Source organism: Exophiala dermatitidis (assembly GCF_000230625.1).
Source record: "Exophiala dermatitidis NIH/UT8656 unplaced genomic scaffold supercont1.5, whole genome shotgun sequence".
Classification (NCBI taxonomy): Eukaryota; Fungi; Ascomycota; class Eurotiomycetes; order Chaetothyriales; family Herpotrichiellaceae; genus Exophiala; species Exophiala dermatitidis.
Window position 1 is genome coordinate 1,341,574 of NW_008751650.1, and position 19,141 is coordinate 1,360,714.

General features: G+C 52.4%; 7 protein-coding genes across 7 annotated transcripts; 3 read left to right on the forward strand and 4 right to left on the reverse strand.

The window, feature by feature from the left end:
- HMPREF1120_06075 (uncharacterized protein) lies at positions 1–743 on the forward strand (the record flags this gene model as incomplete). Its single annotated transcript, XM_009160270.1, has 2 exons — positions 1–149; positions 212–743. The coding sequence occupies 2 exons, from the start codon at positions 1–3 to the stop codon at positions 741–743; spliced, it is 681 nt and encodes a 226-aa protein (XP_009158518.1).
- Positions 744–1,871: 1,128 nt separating this feature from the next.
- HMPREF1120_06076 (uncharacterized protein) lies at positions 1,872–3,054 on the reverse strand (the record flags this gene model as incomplete). The annotated part of the gene is made up of 3 exons (XM_009160271.1): positions 1,872–2,243; positions 2,303–2,925; positions 2,976–3,054. The coding sequence occupies 3 exons, from the start codon at positions 3,052–3,054 to the stop codon at positions 1,872–1,874; spliced, it is 1,074 nt and encodes a 357-aa protein (XP_009158519.1).
- A 1,495-nt stretch (positions 3,055–4,549) lies between these two features.
- HMPREF1120_06077 (uncharacterized protein) lies at positions 4,550–8,077 on the forward strand (the record flags this gene model as incomplete). The annotated part of the gene is made up of 3 exons (XM_009160272.1): positions 4,550–6,514; positions 6,570–7,268; positions 7,331–8,077. The coding sequence occupies 3 exons, from the start codon at positions 4,550–4,552 to the stop codon at positions 8,075–8,077; spliced, it is 3,411 nt and encodes a 1,136-aa protein (XP_009158520.1).
- A 303-nt stretch (positions 8,078–8,380) lies between these two features.
- Positions 8,381–10,097, reverse strand: HMPREF1120_06078 (uncharacterized protein). The gene has a single exon (XM_009160273.1). It carries the CDS (start codon positions 9,876–9,878, stop codon positions 9,096–9,098), a length of 783 nt encoding a protein of 260 aa, XP_009158521.1. The 5' UTR covers positions 9,879–10,097; the 3' UTR covers positions 8,381–9,095.
- A 1,567-nt stretch (positions 10,098–11,664) lies between these two features.
- Positions 11,665–13,290, forward strand: HMPREF1120_06079 (ferredoxin-NADP+ reductase; the record flags this gene model as incomplete). Its single annotated transcript, XM_009160274.1, has 2 exons — positions 11,665–11,970; positions 12,028–13,290. The coding sequence occupies 2 exons, from the start codon at positions 11,665–11,667 to the stop codon at positions 13,288–13,290; spliced, it is 1,569 nt and encodes a 522-aa protein (XP_009158522.1).
- A 19-nt stretch (positions 13,291–13,309) lies between these two features.
- Positions 13,310–16,245, reverse strand: HMPREF1120_06080 (aminobutyraldehyde dehydrogenase). Its single transcript, XM_009160275.1, has 3 exons — positions 15,365–16,245; positions 15,077–15,202; positions 13,310–14,665 (listed from the first exon to the last, which is right to left on the reverse strand). The coding sequence occupies exons 1-3, from the start codon at positions 15,650–15,652 to the stop codon at positions 13,604–13,606; spliced, it is 1,476 nt and encodes a 491-aa protein (XP_009158523.1). The 5' UTR covers positions 15,653–16,245; the 3' UTR covers positions 13,310–13,603.
- A 48-nt stretch (positions 16,246–16,293) lies between these two features.
- Positions 16,294–19,116, reverse strand: HMPREF1120_06081 (uncharacterized protein). Its single transcript, XM_009160276.1, has 4 exons — positions 18,380–19,116; positions 18,164–18,314; positions 16,859–18,107; positions 16,294–16,795 (listed from the first exon to the last, which is right to left on the reverse strand). The coding sequence occupies exons 1-4, from the start codon at positions 18,543–18,545 to the stop codon at positions 16,760–16,762; spliced, it is 1,602 nt and encodes a 533-aa protein (XP_009158524.1). The 5' UTR covers positions 18,546–19,116; the 3' UTR covers positions 16,294–16,759.
- Between the last annotated feature and the right edge of the window lie 25 nt (positions 19,117–19,141).

A 19,141-nucleotide genomic window follows, 5' to 3' on the forward strand; every position in this document is an offset into this window, starting at 1 on the left:
ATGTTTTACTATCACGTCCTAACAGCGTTTTTCATATACGCCTTGCTTCAGGGAGGAGAATGGCTGCTTGGTCAAAGGGTCAACAGCTTTCAAGCTGTATCTGAGGTACAGACTTCCCCGAATGATGGGAAAACTGAGAAGCAATCTTGGTGAGGTCTCCTAGATGGTTCTCTCCATGATTCTCGGCATGCAAACTGACTCCTCAACGTAGTGCTGTCGAGAATAATGACCGAACCAGACTTTGGCCCAGGTATCAATCTCCCTTGGCCATCGCATGGCGCCAAAAACACTTCGCCGGCGTACTACTCCGGTGTCACAACATCGGCAATCGAGGCGCATCCAAGTTGGTGACCATGCGGCGCAGATTGTTCAATAGTCATGGCTTCCGAGAGGAAGATATTCTTCGTTTCAAGGCAGAAATCTCCACGCCAATCCTGTACAACATATCAGCCGCCTTGTTCTGGCTGTCAAGGAAGACCAGCGGTAGACATGATCTGTCAAAAGGGATGAGATGCGAAGCCGTGGAAACCATCGAGGGCAAGGAGGACGACAATGGTAAACCAGTTTACAGATTCGATATTTCTCATCTGGAGAAGTGCCCATTACTCCTTGGAACTTGCCATGAGGTACTCCGACAGTTCACGGATGGCACATCGGCGAGACGAGCCATTGAGGACATAATGCTCAACAAACGATTTCTGGTCAAGGACAACACGTTGATGCTCGTACCGTTCCGGGAATAAAATGGGAGGAGGACAACGAAAGGGACTTTGATGACAAAGGCTCCATGATGGCAGATGTTTTCAGAACGGGCCTGGCAACGTCCAGTAGTTCCTAAGCCTGCCTGTGTATGCCTCCCATTTATTCGCACAAGACCTCCACTTGTGCCGGTGAATGGATCGGAAATCCACGATGTCCGCGGGTTGCGGCCTGCTTATTGTGTGCGATCATATCAAACATGCTGTGGGCGCATAGACATACCCCAACTTGACCGACACCATAAAATGGGACAGCGACACCGCTGCGTAACATCTCCCCCAGCATGCGGGCTTGCATGTCATTATGTTTCATGACAAGGGACTGCAAATCCGATCAAGGAGATCAGGGGTCTCAGGGGAATTGGTTCGCTGAAATCCGTTGTGGAACAGTAACGTCGAAGTTTGCCACAATGCTATATGGCAGCCCATTCAACAGTTCTTGACCCCGGTAGAATGGCAGACCTTGATTTAGACAATGCCATGAACCACACAGCCGGAATCTTACAGCCCCAGAGGCTCATTGGAAGGCCAAGTCGATTGTATAACGGAAGTAAATGGAGATGAATCCGGGTCTTTTAGTCCGGCTGTCGATCGATAGAGTATGGCCTGCCCGAAGGTGGGTTACTGTTGTGCCATTATGGTATCTGTCGAAGCTAATGCAAGATGACCGTCGCGTAATGGTTCTCCTCGTGCCTTTTCGAGCCATGGGATTCTCTTTCACAGTAGATGATCTGTCCGGAGGAACCATGTTTCCCACCTCTGACTCCGCTGATGTGGTAAAGTGGTTATGACGGGACTAGCAGTTTTGGACACCGTTCGGCTCCCACCTTGCAGATCCGTGCGATGTTGTCCCTTTCCAATACCGAGTCAAGCGCAATCCCCATTTTTCTGAACTATCTTATTGCAGTGATTTTGTACTTGCAATTGCTAAGCCCTTTGACCGTATCAGCCGCTCGGTGTCGCTGCTCGGCTAGCTCAACGAAGCAGAGGGGTTGGCGGAACTTGGCCCTAAGCGCGACATTCTATTGTCTATGGAGCTATAAGCTCTCCCTTGCCTTTTGAGAAGCCGAAAGAGAGGAGTCGATGGGATTTGAAGGCGCGCAAGATCCCCATTCACCTAAACGCCTCGGAGGGAAGACATCTTGTCGGGCCTGCGGTGCCAGGGCGTCCTCGGTCAACTTCCGCGCCCTGGAAACCGGCCGCCTTCCAGGCGTTGGAGTTTGTCTGCTGTGATAAGCCACAACCCTTCGAAGATAAAGTCCCAGTACTAGTCAGCGGAGGTCTGACCTTGGTTGCCACAAAGTGTTGCTGGAGGGCACCTAATTTGCTATGAAGCTCAGGGTCCTCTTGCAGCAACTTGAGGTTTAGCCCGACGTAGTAAAAGCGGAGAAGCTCCTGCACGACATTTTCCACTTTTTGTTGGAAAGCGACGTCAATAGTTTGTGGCGGTTGACAAATATGCTGCTGTTCCCATTCTCCTCTACCCTGCATAGTAGTAGTATTGATCAGCAAGGGCATCTTGTGACTGGGCAGGGCCGCATTACCATTTGTATCCCCAGAGAGGCCGTCAACTCGGGAAGCTCAGAACTAAGCTGCTCACTGGAAGATAGGGCTGTAAGCGACCTGAGATCGGCATGTTGGCGTGATTGTGCCATTTCCCTGCCCAGCGAGACATCAAACTTGAGATCCGCCACGTCAATTGGTCTTTCTGAGCTAGATATCGGATCATCTGTTAGCTCTTCGAGAAAATGAGATGGCGGTTCAGCATATTTGCGGAACTGGCTTGGTTGCGAGTCTATCTGTGGAAGCTCTTGGTGAGCATGGACCACCGCGTTGTCCCATTGAGGTTCTCCATAGCCGTCGTGAATTGAGCGGGAGTCGGCGAGATCCGCTGAGTGTGAAAAGTACGCCGGATCAACAACGCGGTACTGTCTCAGCTGCTGATCGGTCGGCGGCGAGTTTCCACCCAGATTCCAGTCTATATCAGAAATGCCACGCTCATACTCCGTCTCTTGGTTGCTTGGACAAAATCCAGGAGACGACGCCATTGGAGCGGTCGACCCTGAGAAATCCTGACGGGAATTCTGTAACTGATATTGCTGGAAGCCATCATTTCTAAACCCCCGGTAGTCGACGCGAATTGTGTTGCTTTGCCTCATACGATCGCCTGCTGAGCGTTTAGCTTCTGCACTTCCCGGCGGCTTCAAGCAAGCTCACGGTACCGTCTTTGAGCGGCACGATTCTGGAGTTTTCGACGCTGCTCATAATCATTTGGAGCTTGGCGGTGTAAACGCATGATGCGTGCAATTCTCTCGAGTTTCTTGCCTCCTCCCTTGGGTGGAAGGATGACTGCTGACCCAAATATTTGTTGGTCACATGAGCGTCTCAAAAGCCGTCCGACACAACATCAAGCCGGGGCTGCATCTAGCCTACCAAAAAGGGTTCGTCAAGAGTCATTGGGTAACATAGGCAACCTACATATGACAGCAAGCAAGAGCTCTGCTACATAGATCTGGCGAACTGTGTGTCAGAAATGGTAAAGTGCCGAACCACTTGTCCAGAGCCTAGCAAAATGGGTGAGGAGCTGGTGCGGACGTGGTGCCAGGATAGCGGCCCATTGTCCTCTCTGCATCTTTCGAGTACAGCAGGCCTCCCACGGACAGAAACTGACCGCCTCCATGACAGGGGCGGTCCTTTCCCGGGTATATAGCCGGGCACTGTATGGACATAGCATTGCCACTGATGGCTGTCCTGGCTGCGGAGGGTGGACATGGTTATAGTGAACAGAGTAATGGGAAATTCAGGACAGTGGACGCCGCCGAACAAGTAGCCGGCTGAGGCTCGCGGAGTCTATCACTGCTGCAGTCAGTTCAACATGTGCTCCAGGCTCATGATAACGATAGGTTCACCGCAAATTGTACAGTTGTACGCCCTCGACATCTCGTAAGGCCCCCAAAGGAGATCCACAATGTTACACCTCATGACATAGATCCCCTGCCACGACCTGAAGGAGCTGAGGTAAGGGAGTCACCGTGCAGGCTACAACTACCTGGTAGATGTCAACAGTTGCGTTCGTTGCTGAAGACAACCCGTTCATGAAGGAGCATGATGTTGTAGCCGCGGGATTGTGCCAAGACTAGCAAATCACGTGAAGAGAACATAAAGTCACGTGCAAGCAGCGTTCCCGTTACTACCATAAGCCCGTGTGATTTAATTCCCACTTAGTGCCGCTAAGAGTGTGCTAGCAGCTTTAGTGCGTTCCTTAGTCAGCCGCCAACCTCTGCGACCTAGTAGTCCCGGGCGTCTGTTCTCTGTCTCCGCCGTATCTCCAACCTGGGCGCGAACCACTGCCGCTGCTGCAGTCCACAGTCCACACGACCCTGTTGCCAATCGACTTCTCACACCTTGTACCACAGTACACAACAAACTGCGCCCGATCCAAGGCTCTTGTCCAGAGCCTCATCTGCTGCGGTCTCTTCTCCAGTCACTCCTTTAATCACACAGGTCAGTAACGCGTCAAGGGTTGATGCTGCATATGTGCAGACTCGACCCTACTCACGCATACTCACTCGTGGTTGTCCGCGCGGCAACAGGGACTTTGGTAACTAACAGTGACGGCTTTGCAGCGCTGGAACGCCCGTCTATGTCTTACGCAGTCATCACCGATCTACGACTCACGACCGCGAACGGCCCACTAACCTAACACCCCTTCTACTCGCAGACTGGAATTGTTACTAGAAAGACCGGCGCCGTCACCATCGGTCACTTGAGACCGCCAGACAGCCATCAAGATGTTTTGGCGCTTTGGAGGCTACTCCAACACATCCACAATCGACACACTGCTTGACAAGCCTGATGTCAGACTGGAAGATTTGCTGGACGAGTCCGACCTCATTCAAGAACTGAAGTCCCATCACACCAAACTGATCGAACATCTGCGAGATGAAAACAACCTACATGCTCTTCTGCGATATGTCATAGCCCCGGGCCCTTCCTCGGACAGCGGCGAATCCAGCGAGAATGTGAAGGAGACTGAGTCTACATCTGGCGATGACGAAGCGGACAAGCCGCCGGACGAGGAGCAGGAGAAGGCGGAGAAAAAGCGATTGAAGTACGCTTACGTGGCATGCGAAATATTGTCATGTGAAACCTGGTCTATCACCGAATCTTTGATGGCCAGTACGGAATTTCTCGTCGAGTTTTGGGACTTTCTGCGGCGTCCGGCCCCACTAGATCCGTTGCAGGCGGGCTATTTCACCAAGGTCAACGAAACGCTGTTCGAAAAGAAAACCGAAGAAATGGTCGAGTTTTTCAAATCCCTACCAGGAATTGTACCCGCAATGCTGCAGCATGTCGATTGCCCGATGGTGATGGATCTGTTGTTGAAGATCATTAGCCTGGAAAAGTCGGACGGCGGCGCAGGCATCGTGGACTGGCTGCACGATCAGGACCTGATACCCATGCTTTTGTCCAGTTTGTCACCAGAGTGCAACTCGTCTACGCAGACATCTGCCGGCGACTTCTTGAAAGCCATCATCACGATTTCCGCTAATGCCGCGCTAAATGAGCAATCGTGCATCGGTCCCAACAGTTTGACCCGGCAATTGGTTTCGGAGAAGTGCATTCGACAACTGATCTCTTACATGCTCAAAGGTGGCAATCCCCTTACAGTTGGAGTGGGTATTGTCATCGAAGTCATCCGTAAGAACAACTCCGATTACGACCCTGAGCACGGCCACAGCCCGGATTCTCCTCCAACGAACCATGACCCTATCTACCTGGGAAATCTTTTGCGGCTGTTCGCCGAGAATGTTCCGGCCTTCATGAATCTCATTTTGAGCTCGAAACATACCGTCACCCAGGGTGACACCACCGTCGTGGTAGAACGAGGTCAGCTCAAGTCAGCATGGGGTACCCAAATCGAGCCCCTCGGGTTTGACCGATTCAAGACTTGCGAACTAATGGCTGAATTACTGCACTGCAGCAACATGGGACTGCTAAATGAGAGGGGCAGTGAAGAATTCATCAAGGAAAGAGACGCGGAAAGAGAACGACTGCGATCCCAGGGCGCATTTTTGTCTAACAAACAATCCGAAGATTCTGCCGTCGATATCTCTGTCACTTCTTCTCGGTTCGACACCGCATTCACCCCATCAGCCTCCACCTCGACCGAAGAACTTCGGATTGCCAATTTAAATGACGAGGATGGGTTCGAAAAGGTTGCAGTGTCGGACGCCACAGAGACCTCGACAAAATCAGACCAAGATCTGGTGGATGAGCCACTGTCACCTCGAGAGTCTCGGGCTACGCAGAACCCTCAAGAAAGTGGCACATCGCCAGGGAATCTGGATGACACGGTCCGGCGGCTGAGTCTGGAGAATGTGGACGACACTGACATGACCTCACCCCCGAATGAACCAGACACTACAACACACTTCTCTAGTCAAGGAAATAATGAGGATCAACCTTCCTCACACCCAGAAGACAAGCCTGCCCCACTGTTTGCCTCGTCTTCTGATCCCAACAGAACCCCTACGGCGCACAGCCCTGAACCGACTGGCGGTCCTGACGCCCCAGGAGATACTTCCGAAGTACATGGGGAGAATAGCCAAGCAGAGGGAGATTCGATTCAGAGTTCGCGTGACCAGACGATGCAAGTCACGGACCACGATACATCGACAGCAGGAGAGGCCCCGGTGGTTGGTGACTATTTGAAGATTCAGTTTGTCGAGAACAAAGTCGTGCCGACGATTCTGGTGAGTGATTACTTGGTCTGAACACATCAAAGCAGGGTGCTAATCGCTGAGACAGAGCTTCTTCTTCCGCTTTCCGTGGAACAATTTTCTACACAACGTCGTCTATGATGTCGTCCAACAGGTTTTCAATGGCCCCATGGACCGAGGCTACAATCGATATTTGGCCTTTGACTTGTTCGAGTCTGGTCGGATTACCGATGCCATTATTGAAGGTCAAAGACGCAGTGACGAGGCCCAACAAGCCAAGAACATGCGACTTGGATACATGGGACATCTGACTTTGGTTGCCGAGGAGGTGGTCAAATTCGGCGAGCGACACCCTCGAGAGCTGCTCTCGCCCGTTGTCCAAGATTGTATCTACTCCCAGGCTTGGGAGGAATACGTCACAAAGGTCCTTGCAGAAACGAGAGAACGAGACAACGCCATTCTCGGAGGATTCAGACCAGATAATGGACTTGGACCTAGGCAGGCTGTGCTAAATGCTGTCAACTCCGGACAAGGGTTTGGCAGTTCCAGCGGTTTGGCCGCCGCGGGTCTCAACGGAGGTCAAGCTCAGCACGGTCTAGACAGCATTGATTTGTCGAACAATGGAAGTGCCACTAGTGCTGGCTACAATTCCAGTGGTTCACTGTCCAGTGGGTTTGGCAGTTCATCTGACGATGATGACGAGGATATGGACGACGCCGATGATGATGAACGTGGCAGGTCGGAAACACAGACCTCCACTACTAATACCGGGGTGTCGTCGGAGAATGTGAGTGCGGCGAGTGCCATTCGACGATTGTTTACATTTTAGGCTAATTAGTGGCGAAGCAGTCCGACCAACCTGTCCCATTGCTACCTCCCCCTCCAGCACCGCTTAACGTCGAACCATCACGTGCCCGTCGACGGTTGGCTGATCGCTTAGCGAGGCACAAACAAGAGGCCGAGCAGGAAGCTGCTGCTTCCGAATTCGGCTCTGAGGCCGACGATCCATTCGCGGCTTTGGACAACGGCGACGAACAGGATTCGGCCGATCCGTTCTCGCTTGATGAAGAGGAACAGGACATTACCAATTTCGGCAGGCGAAGCAATGCTAACACTGGCGGGTTTGGTGATACCACACGAGACCATCACAGTTTCACGGTCAGTCGCGGTCTCACCAGTCTGTTCTCTAGTGCAAACGACGACACGCACGGTCGAACGATACGAGACGACTTCGATGGATCCTTGGACGATTCATCCTCGGAAGGATCCGGATCAGACATTGAACCTGAAAATCCGCCTCTCGAGGCCCGCACGAGTCTCGAGCGGCGCCCACTAGAAGTCTTCGAAGACGAAGAAATGGGTGAGATGGTTGCGCCCACGCAGGAAGATGAGAGCAACAGTTCGGATGAAGAGGTTCTCAGTCCCATGGAGAAAGAGAAACTAGGCGGCGCCTTCGGCATGGGCGATACGGACGAGCAAGCTTCTGAGTTTGCTGGTCAAGCCGACCATGACGATGACGATGATGACGACGATGACTCGGACCAGCTTGTCGAGATTGCAATGCCGGCCAGCATGAAACGAAGATCGAAAGGATGATTCCTACGACCAGTTTAGGGCTTTGACCGGTCGGAAGAACTGGCCTGGGCCACGGCACGCAAATCGCGATGTGGGCGAGCCTCCGGGATCACTTGCTAACAACCTGGACGACCCCCTGTCAATGAGATCGCGACGAAGACAAAACTAATCTGTACAACAACAACTACTGCTGCTTTTGATACCCCCTACACCACCACGGCGCGGCACGGCGCGACCAGAGTCTAACCTAGTGTGCAGACCGAGGAACAAATGGGTTGAGACTTGGCTTGGCACATACGAAGGTGAAGGCCGACGAGGAGTGTATTGGACTTGATGCCCATCGGAAGAGTGATGGCTGGTTTGCAAAGATCCGAGAAAGGAGAGGCATCCTTGAACCCTACCGGCTTACAAGCTGCCGGAACGAGCAAGGATTTGTTAGTGTACAATAGGGCTTTTGAGTACAGAAACCACAAGCCGCCATGATTGTAACATGCCCTTGAGTTTTTGGATTCGCTTTTTTTTTCTTTTCTCTTGTAGTTATTTCATTGGCCGCCTGTTGTTGGTGTATTTCTGTGACTGTATGCGGCAGGAGGGAGGCGGTTGAAAGCCGCCGTCACTCCCACAATGGCTCGGCGACGAATTTTTTGGATTCTATCTCTTTCTATCTCAACGGTGCGCGATGCTACAAGCCTTCTATGGGCGAGCCCGGCCCAGACTGAAATCCACCTTCAACCTGAGGTCCCATGTTTTTTTCCCCTGTCCCCAACACCATGCTATAATATGGTATAGTATGCCACATGCAACAGGAAAGAGAGTGCCTTCCTTCTTTTCGACCAACCCGATTTGCAACCGAGTTCATGGAACGTGAACGATAAAAAATGTCGTATATATGATCAAGACGTCAGGAATAATCGATCCATGTCATCGAAACCCGATAGTGAGTGGATGAACATCCAGCCATCCGGTCAGTTCAATAGCAGTGTTGTCTTTTCTTTCTTTCTTTTCGTTCCACCAGTGAAATAGTATCACGATAGCATTATCACTTCTTTTGTGCAAAGCCCTTACGCTTCCGCCACTCCCAAATCCCACGATCGACTTCATCGCTAGTAACACCATCCCGAACCAGCCAGAACGTCACTCCCAACTCAGTCTCGACATTCCGATTCCGACTCTCGTCGTCGAAGAACACCATGTCCTCGAAATCGACGGGCGTGCCGGCCTTTTGCATCGCGGCCCGGATGCGTCGGAAGTGTGTGGTTTTGGTGCCGGGGTAGATCTGGGAGTGGATGAAGAAGTCGACGGCGCGACGGGGGGAGAGAGTAGAGATGTTGGTGTTGTTGGGATTGTTTTGGAGAGCGCCTTGTGTGGGAAAGTGCTGTTCGTCGTTGTCATCGACATCGTCGACATCAGAGTTGTTGTCCAGTGCTTGTGGATTTTGTTGAGAAGTGTTCTTCTCCGTACTACTCGGCACATGCAGCCCCCTCAGCATATCCCTAGCCAGATCGGGCGCATGCGTCCGACTCGCCAGCGACATGGGGATGCCGCGCTCTTTCGCGGCAGCTAGAATTGCGGGGACGTCGTCGTAAAAGGAAAAGGACTCGCCGTCCCGGTCGAGCATGCGTGTGTTATACTGGCCTGCTGGGCTGGCGGGTTTCACGGGCGCGGAGACGTGCGTGTCTACCCAGAAGGGCCATAGTGTGTAGTCGAGGTCGAAGACGAGGAGGGCCGGTAAGGGGAGGCCATCGCTGAATGTAGATGGGATACGAGTTGTCCGTGTGGTGAGAGGGAGGGTTTGTTGCGTTTTGGATTTTGATTTGGGCATGATTCACTGCAAGTTGTGGCGGGAACTGGATAGTAAGACTCGTACTCGAGAAATATGAGAGATTGAACGAGGGGATACAAGAACAGAGAGAGAAAATATGACACAGAGAAGAGAAGGACTGAAATCGAGAGGCCGAGCAGAGTGTGGCTGGACCGAAGATTCGACGGATTCAGTTGCGAACAATGCAGTGAGGCGAACAAATCTTGTCCCATGACTCGAATGGCGGGCATTGGTGACGAGGCTGAAGAGGTTTGTGGCCACAGCCTTGCGATGACGGCATACATTGAGATAAGAACCAGGCACGTGGAGATAAGCTCACCCCAAGATTGTGGATATTTTCCACACCTATATATTTCACGAAACCCCCTGCTTGCACATACCTGTGTTCTTCCAGTTTTTGTCTCCATTTCAGTATCTTCTCTGTTTAGCTGTCTCTGGGTTGAGATTCGGCCCCCTTCGAAACTATGCATAGTGCGTCGCAAACATCTGATTGCAATGTTGCAACCCGGGTGTGCTCCCGGTTGCTAATATTCATCCACCCACCCTCAGTCCGCCTCAGACACGGCGGCCTTCACAGCTTCATGTCCAACGCACGATTACGAGTCGCACCACGCAGGCGCACAAACCTGCGGAGGTAAGTAACTACCAAAAAAGAAAAGGCGACAACACCATGATTTGAACCAGCAAAAAAGATTAGCGGTCGGGAATAGTCGTCTATACTAGCTTCTGGATCCTGGACAGATTGCATTCCCCTCGCATCGTCCGAAGCCCCCTCCCGCCAACCCGCGCGCTTTCAATTGAGGCCTACTCCTTCGAGGGGGAATAGCGCAGCGTGTATCACCACAGCCAGCACGGTGCACTGGCAGCGTGTATCACCACGCGCCAGCACAACTCTCATGATGCTTCAGCCCCAATTGCGGAAGATAATTTTGCGGCCGACACTTATATGCTTGCATTTTTCTGGAAGCGGGTCAATTTGCAGCCGCTTCACTTCACTCCGGCTTCACTACCTAGGTACACAGCACTGCCTATTCACTTTACGAGGGATCACAGGGGCTATGGATCTCAGGCATGGAGAGTCTCCAGTAGGTAAGCTGAACTACAAGGTCTATTCGGTACTTTAGGTCTATGTTGGCTACCAGGTGTATTTCACGCGGGTTGAGCTTCATTTTCCTTTCTCCATGGATACTGCGTAGTTTATCCTCCTTGCCAGGATGGACGTTTCGTGAAAGCACGATTCATCGAATACAAGACAAGTCGAAATAATGTGAACATGTCACAACGCACATCCAAACGGGCGGATCTGGGGGGCATTCTTCGATTATCCATGCCAGGCAGTCCATCTGCTGCCTCTCTAATGCAAAGAAGTAGAGTAGCGTTGGCCTTTCATCGTTCGCAATCATGATATCTCATGGGCAAGGTAGCAACACCAAGGACGAGTCCAGTCAACTACCTGTGCCAGTTGTGGCCGCTCAATTGCCCCATCACAATGCTCATATATTTCCTATGCAAGGACTCCTCAGCACAAGCTAACACGGAGCTCAAGGTCCTGCTTCGACCGTTGTGAACAAGATGCCGCGAAACTATAGAGATGAACTTGACGTCCACATAAACACCGGAACCACGTTTATCCGACAAGCCGGCCTTATCGATAAGCGCAGCCTCCTAGAAGGCAATACTCCACAAATTGCATGCACGGTATGACTCGCTGCGCTCATCGAGTCATTTCTCTTAATGCTTGGGACAGTGTTCGAGGTATGATGGCGGCCTTTATAGCCATACTGCCATGCTGATCAACCGATGCTTGCGCCTTTGGTCATGCGCGAGGACAATACGCGCCGAATCCCTGCGTCTGAATGAGATCTCCAGCCGGTGGTTTCAATCCGGTGCTGCGAGGTACAGCCATCATGGGCCCGAGTTTACAGGGCCACCTCCCACCGTGGCCGTGATCGGTTCGGGACCCGCGGGCTTCTATACTGCTCAAAAATTGATGCGAGAACTCCATGGCACCCGGGTGGACATGTACGAGCAGTTACCCGTCCCGTTCGGGCTGGTGCGGTTCGGAGTGGCACCAGACCACCCAGAAGTGAAGGTGAGTTGGATTATATACTTGAGACACCAGTCCGGTAAACTAATGTGGTTCCTACAGAACTGTCAAGACACATTTGAAGAAGTCGCCGCATCTCCTGACTACACGTTCATTGGCAACGTGAACCTCGGACACGACCTCCCCCTGCCACTGCTCGCCAAACACTACGATGCCATCATCTTCGCATACGGTGCATCCAAAGACCGCAAGCTGGGACTGGAAGGAGAAGATAAACGACACATCTACTCAGCCCGCGCCTTCGTCGGCTGGTACAACGGGCTCCCCGAATATCATGACCTGAATCCGGATTTGACGGCCGGCGAGACGGCAGTCGTCGTCGGACAGGGCAATGTCGCGTTGGATGTGGCCAGGACGCTGCTCAGCAAGGTCGAAGTACTAAGCAAGACCGACATAACGGATTACGCTCTGAAGACACTCGCCAAAAGCAAGATCAAGCATGTCCATATTGTGGGCCGACGAGGGCCCATGCAAGCGGCCTTCACCATCAAAGAAGTCCGCGAGCTTTTGCACCTCGAGGATGTCAATTTCCATCCTATACCGGACGACCTGTTTCCTCCGGATCTGTCGAAACTGCCTCGACCGCGACGAAGGCTGATGGAGCTGCTGAAAAAGGGCAGCCCAGTCAACGAAAAGGCGACAAAATCCTGGTCACTGGATTTTCTTCTTGCCCCAAAGTCTCTAGAGTGGTCGGCGACAGACCCAAATCGACTGGAGGGCGTGATCTTTACCAAGACTAAATTGGAAGATCCGGTTTCGCCCGAGTCCAAAGTGACCAACACGGACGAGACGCAGCTGATTCCCACGTCTACGTTGTTTAGGTCTATAGGATACAAAGCGGAAGCGATTCCAGGAATGGATCAAATAGGCGCCGAATTTGATGACAGAAAAGGAACCGTTCGTCACGATGGAGTCGGGCGAGTCGTTCCATTTGGTCAGACTGACGCCGACACGGCAGGCAATGTCGCCGTGTACTGTTCCGGTTGGGTCAAGCGTGGCCCTACGGGCGTGATTGCCAGTACTATGACGGACGCGTTTCAAACGGCTGAAGCGATCGTCGAAGATTGGAAGAGAAATTACGGCAGTACCGACTCATCGTCGTCCAAACCTCCTCGCGACGGATGGCAGGGTGTACAGGCTGAAGCGCAGTCGTTGAAGTTGAACCTTCGTCCTGTCCACTGGGATCAGTGGCACAAGATCGATGCCGTCGAAAAGGCAGAGGGTGCAAGACGAGGCAAGCCGAGAGAGAAATTCGGCCGTGTCCCTGACATGCTTGCTGCTGCTGGTGTTGAAGCTGAGCAATAGAAGTTCATGACAATATCACGCAAACAGGTTGTGAGTAGACTGTACGAATATCCAGATATACCGGACGTTTTGGAATGTGAAATGTCGTTGGAAACAGATAGATCTTTAGGGACACCACAGTACTATATATACCTCTCTCCCCGGACATGGATAACATGGCGAACTAGTGGTGCTGCTGCCACTACCAGTGTTCCCCCATCACCTTCCAGCACCGTGTAATGGTCGTCATTGCTCTTCTCTACACGGCTACCATACCAGTACCAAGCTTAGGAACCTTAAATAGACACCATCTCCATGTTTCAAACCCACTCACTCACACATCCCCATCTTCCTTGGGAATACTCGCCCCCTCCCCATAAAGCAACCCATCCACATATTCCGCAATCGCCAAACTCGCCGTCAATCCAGGACTCTCAATGCCCAACAAGTTCACAAACCCCGGAAGCCCTTCTTCTTCCTTGATATAAAAGTCCTCAAACCCCTTCCCATCCTTCCCATACGTCCCACTCGCCCCCCGACTCAACTTCGGTCTTATCCCACAATAATCCAAATCCAACGCCTCAGGTTTCACATCAGGCAAATAACTCTGAATCACGGGAATTGCAGCTCGGAGTCGATCCGGATTCGGCGTCAGATCATGCGGGTTATCGACCCACTCGACGTCCGGACCGAACCGCACGCGACCGCCCATGTCGAGCGTCAAATGTGTCCCTAGACCTCCCAACCCGGGCGTCGGTGCGGGATAGAGTAATGTGGACGTTTTGGGCTTGGAGGCAGAGTAGCTGAAGTAGCTTCCCTTGGCGAAATATGCGGTTCGTTGGCGGGCTGGTGGGAGGAGCATATTGCTGATGGCGATTGCGCCGAGGCCGGCGCTGTTGATTACGGTTTCGGCGGTGATTGAATCATACTCCCCTTCTTCATTTTCGACGTTGGTGGCTCTCGTATCCTTGGAACAAACTGTGATTTCATACCCTCTCCCATTTTTTAGTGGTTGTACGTTGGTAACTTCACTGTACAAAATCTCCTCGCCGCCTCGTTCATCTAGACTCCCCTCCAGATACGCCATGTACGCGTGACTATCGACGATTCCTGTCGTGGGAGATTCCAAAACGCCAGCGTCGGCGCGTACGTCGGGTTCCTGGGTCTCGATTTCGCGACGACTTAGGAACCTAGTGGGGACGTCGATGGTTTTTGACCATTCGTGCAGATAGTCCAATTCGGCCATTTGTTGTTCTGTTTGGGCGAGGATCCATTTCTTGGTGCGGCGGTGGGGGATGGACTGGGCGTTGCAGAGTTCGTAGAGGAGTTGTTTGCCGCGGATGCAGAGGGTGGTTTTGAGCGTGTTGGGGCCGTAGTAGAGGCCTGCGTGGATGACCTGGACGGACGATATCAGCATGGTCAGCCAATGGTTGGGCCATCAATATGGTCAGAGTCAGGAATGTTAAGATAGGATCAAGGACAGATTAAAGTCAAGGGTAAGTCTGCCAGAGGAAGACGCAGAGTAGTAGGGGGTAAAAGTAGGATTTAAGACTGCTGGCCGGACTCGAAAAGGAAATATGACAGGAGATAGGTAGTCTCTGCAAGCAACCTTGCTGGTATTTTGATTGCCATGGAGGAGTGATCAGATCAACGAAGCATGGACTTGACGTTCGACTTCCTGGCCGGACTTGACTCTTCATTGAGCGGGTATATCGCATCCTTCCCCCAAGCTCCCATTTCAATGCCAGAGCCGAACGGAAACCAATCACTCGGAGAGAATCCGCAAGACTGGAGAAGACAATCGTACCTCTGAATTGCGACTACTAGTCTCCGAACCCACCATCCCATGCCTTTCAATCAAGATGGTCGACGTCCCCGTACGGGCAGCCAGTTGGCGCGCGATGGCGAGTCCGACGGCACCGCCTCCGATGACCTGTAGACCAAGAAGAAGAATGAATCAGCACCAATTGGAGAATCACAGATCAAGGAGTTCCTTCGGATGTAGGACCACCGTGAACAGAGAAATAGCAGGGCGGTCCGATAGCAAAGAGCAATGACTGAATAGGAAATCGGGACAAACATAGCATGAACATACAGCATGCGTAAAGTCCACACCCTTTAAAGATCTGGATGTGCCGAACATTCTCTTCGTCGCCGGAGACAGTGACATACCGCACCGTCTCCGAGCTTCAAGGGCTGGTCCGGGTACTTCCCCTTTACCGCCAGGCAGCAACGACGTTCTCGTTCTCGAGATAGGTGCTGCCGCCGAATACAGCGTTCTGGTTCTGCTCCGTACTGGCAGTCTACCAGGTGCTGCTGTGGAAGGGACCCGAGAGACCATAGGCCGAGCAGACACGGCCATGCCCATCGTGTGCATTGCCATTGTGCGTTGATTGACAATACCTGAATTTGAACCTGATCTGGATTTCACTGGACTGGACTGGATTGGACTATTCGTATATAACCCAACCGTGGTGACGATAAGGATTGCCGCTGAAGAAGAGATCTCCTCCTCGTCTTATTCTTGAACTCTACTTGCTTGCTCACTTCAATCACCGCTCCACTGACGAAGCCCCCGCCCGTCTTGCCTGGTGTTGAACCGATTACCCGGATCGACGAGTCCAGACACAGCACAACGCAAGACAGACTGACTGACAGACTCGTTCTGTTCTGGCCTAGCTGTTATCAGCACGCTTCGCTTGGAGCGAGTCCGATCCGACCTGCGTTCTTTCTTTGTAAAGGCAACGATAAATAGCAGAACAATGCAATCACACCAGGCGTAAATATGATTGCGGACCGTCGATGATTATTATCATCATCGTATGGACAACGAGTCCATCAAAATTGAGGACAGGATACCTCACCGTATGGATAAGAAGAGTCCAAGTTGATAGTATTGACGAGACTCCGGGTCAAGTTCAGCCGAACTCCAAGTGGTGGAGCACCTTGTTCAGGACAGAGCCCCTGATGACTAAGGCGGCCAGAGGGTTTAGGAGGTATCGCCAATAGCCGGCAACGGACTACTACTAGTAGTATACCACTTCATTCTATACCAACGCGAGAGACTGCCTCTTGTCATTGTCATGACTGAAATTCCCTTAGGAAGCATACTTGGTACCCAAACTCAAAAACGCCGATGCAATAATGCTGACCGAACTCAAGGACGGGTGAATCTAAGGTACTAGTATCTATATACAACAACGACCGACTTGACTTCTGCTGCTATCTATACTCGACAGCGTACAGGACGTACAAGACTCAGCGGTGACCCGTCGTCTACGCACAAGGGATCAATCCTGAATCGTGCGCCTCCTCCTATTTCTGTCCGTTCCGTCCACCGGCCAAACTTCCCTTTTCCTTTTCACCAAAATTAACTGTATGTGCAATACGAGCCTAGCCTCGAGGCCAAGCCATTCCACCAGAATAAAAGAATCGATCTATCGCTGTGCGGTGCATAACAAAAAGTGGAGGAAAATCTGTGCTGTTTGGTTTATGGTCGCTCGGAAAAGGCCAATTTGCAGTGATCCTGTAGGTAGAGCTGTCAGCATATAATATATTCCCAACCCAATTCAAATTGTTGTAGTCTTACCTGAGGGAAAAGAGTTGCAAACACCTCAATATCCTCGCTTTTCTCCGTCGGCTCATGGACCCAGTCGAGCAAGATACTAGCCTTGCCGATCATGGCCATCAAGTTCAACTGGGCATACGTCTGGCCCAGACAGTGATGGGGACCAGTGCCGAAAACGACCCAGTTCTTGACCTGCTTGTCGGCATCACCTGTGATCCATCGCTCGGGCTCGAAACTGTCCGGGTTGGGATATGCTTCGGGGTCATGGGTGATGGGCCAGAGGGCCGGGATGATCATGGACCCTTTAGGGACGGTGTAATTGTCGGCAATGGCGAAGGATTTCTTGGCCACGTACGGCACGAAAATGACTGGGGGACGGTATCGAAGAGTTTCTTTGACCACGGCGCGGGTCCAGACCATGGACTCGAGCATGTCCATGTCAAACGGCTTGTTTCGATCGCCTCCGCGCAGTTGCAGGTTCTCCTCTCGCACTTCATCCAGAATCTCCGGTCGGTCGGCCATGATCTGGAACAACCAGGTGCACGCGCTCGAGGTGGCATCTTGCGAGGCGAACAACAGAGTAAAGATAGTCTGGGAAATCTCGAAGTCGGTAAAGTCGCGAAGCAGCTGCGGTGGCTTTTCCGATGTGTCGACCTGTTCGCCCCGACCAATGCGTTCTCGATATTTGGCCGAATCCTGCATCTGCTTGACCCAGGCATCCATAATACAGGTGACCTCGCCGCCGGCCGCCATGCGAACCTTGCACTTGGCCGCGCACTTGGCGAACTCGTCCAGCACCATGTCGGCCGCCTTCTTGCCATACCACGTCTTGGTGTAAGGGATGATGATGGGGAAGTTGACCAATTCCATGGCCGCCGTAATCAGATAATAATCCTTGGCGATCTTCTTCACCACCGCGTCGCTCATGTAGTGGCCGACAAACGTCCGGCAAGAAACGGCCGTCATGAGTTCGCGGAATACCGGCATCCAGGGTGTCGGCTTCATGTTGTTTTCCTTGGACATGGCCACAAACTCCTTGAAGTATTTGCTGTAGACCTCCTCTTGGCCTGGGAGATACATTTCCAGGGCTTGCCGCGTGAAGAGCCCGTTCAGTCCTTTCCGGTAATCCACGTGCTCTTTGCCGTCCAAAAAGACCCAGTTGGTTTTGCGCAACAGTTTGGGTGCCACGTCAACGACGGTCGGCTTGAGGTAGGCGGGCGAAGTGAAGATTTTGCGGACCATTTCGCGCGTTGATGCAATGATCACAAACCTGTAGAACACCAGTCAACACTGAACGACACGACCAGAAAAGCGTGTGCATCATACTTGTGGAAAACCGAAACACAGCTCAGATCACCGCTCTCCCACTTCTGCTTGTACTTGTTGAAGTCTGGGTGCACTGATTCGAGGAACGGTCCCATGAAGGGCATCTTCCACGCCGGTCCGACGATGCCATGCTTTTTCCACTGGTAGCTGCCTGCAGACAAGTATCGTGTCAGTCATCATGGCACAGCAGTTAACTTCCGCTCTGTCTATGCCTACCTTGATCGTAGGCCACCAATAACAACAAGACCGTCAAAATGACAGTCCAACCGTTCAACGACGCCAGTATACGCGCCACCACCCCCGACGCCCGCGCAGCCTGAACCTTCAGGTCGGCGTTAGCCAGGGGCGAGGCGAAGGTCGTGGCATTGGCAAGGACGTCCATGGTGAGAGTATTTGTTGGTTCACGGCAGATGGCGATCGGATTCTACCGAGGGTCGAATGAGCGCGCGGTTCCTGACGGCCGCACTGCCAATCAAGCTGCACCGATCGAGCGGTCCCGAAAAATGCAGACCCGTATGTATGTATGTCTTTTTCACAAACTCTGCTCTGTAATCCCAATAGAGCGAGCGGCGGTCTGGTCACAGGGAGGGTGAGGGATCTGGAGCCGGAATACGCGGAGGAAAAAGAGTGGCAGAAATAAATCTCCACAACAGAGAAAGCGACAGGAAGTTCCAACTGCGCGCAGCAAGCTCACCGCCGGCCTGCTTGGCTTGGAGGGTGATGTGGAGGGCTCTAGGGGAGAGGAGAGATGGAGGACTGAGGGACTGAGCACCCTTGGGACGAGATGGCGGTAACGACTGAACTGTTCGTTGGGGTGAAGCCCGACTACTTACTAAAAGACGGCGTGGGTTGCGCAGGGCTCCAGTATCATTCCATCGTGCACTGCATGCAGTTCGACTTCATTTTCGTGCCTGTTCCTGTTGTTGTGCTTCGCCGAAGCCAATGCACTTTTTCTTGTGCCTGGCGCCGGTTTTGCGG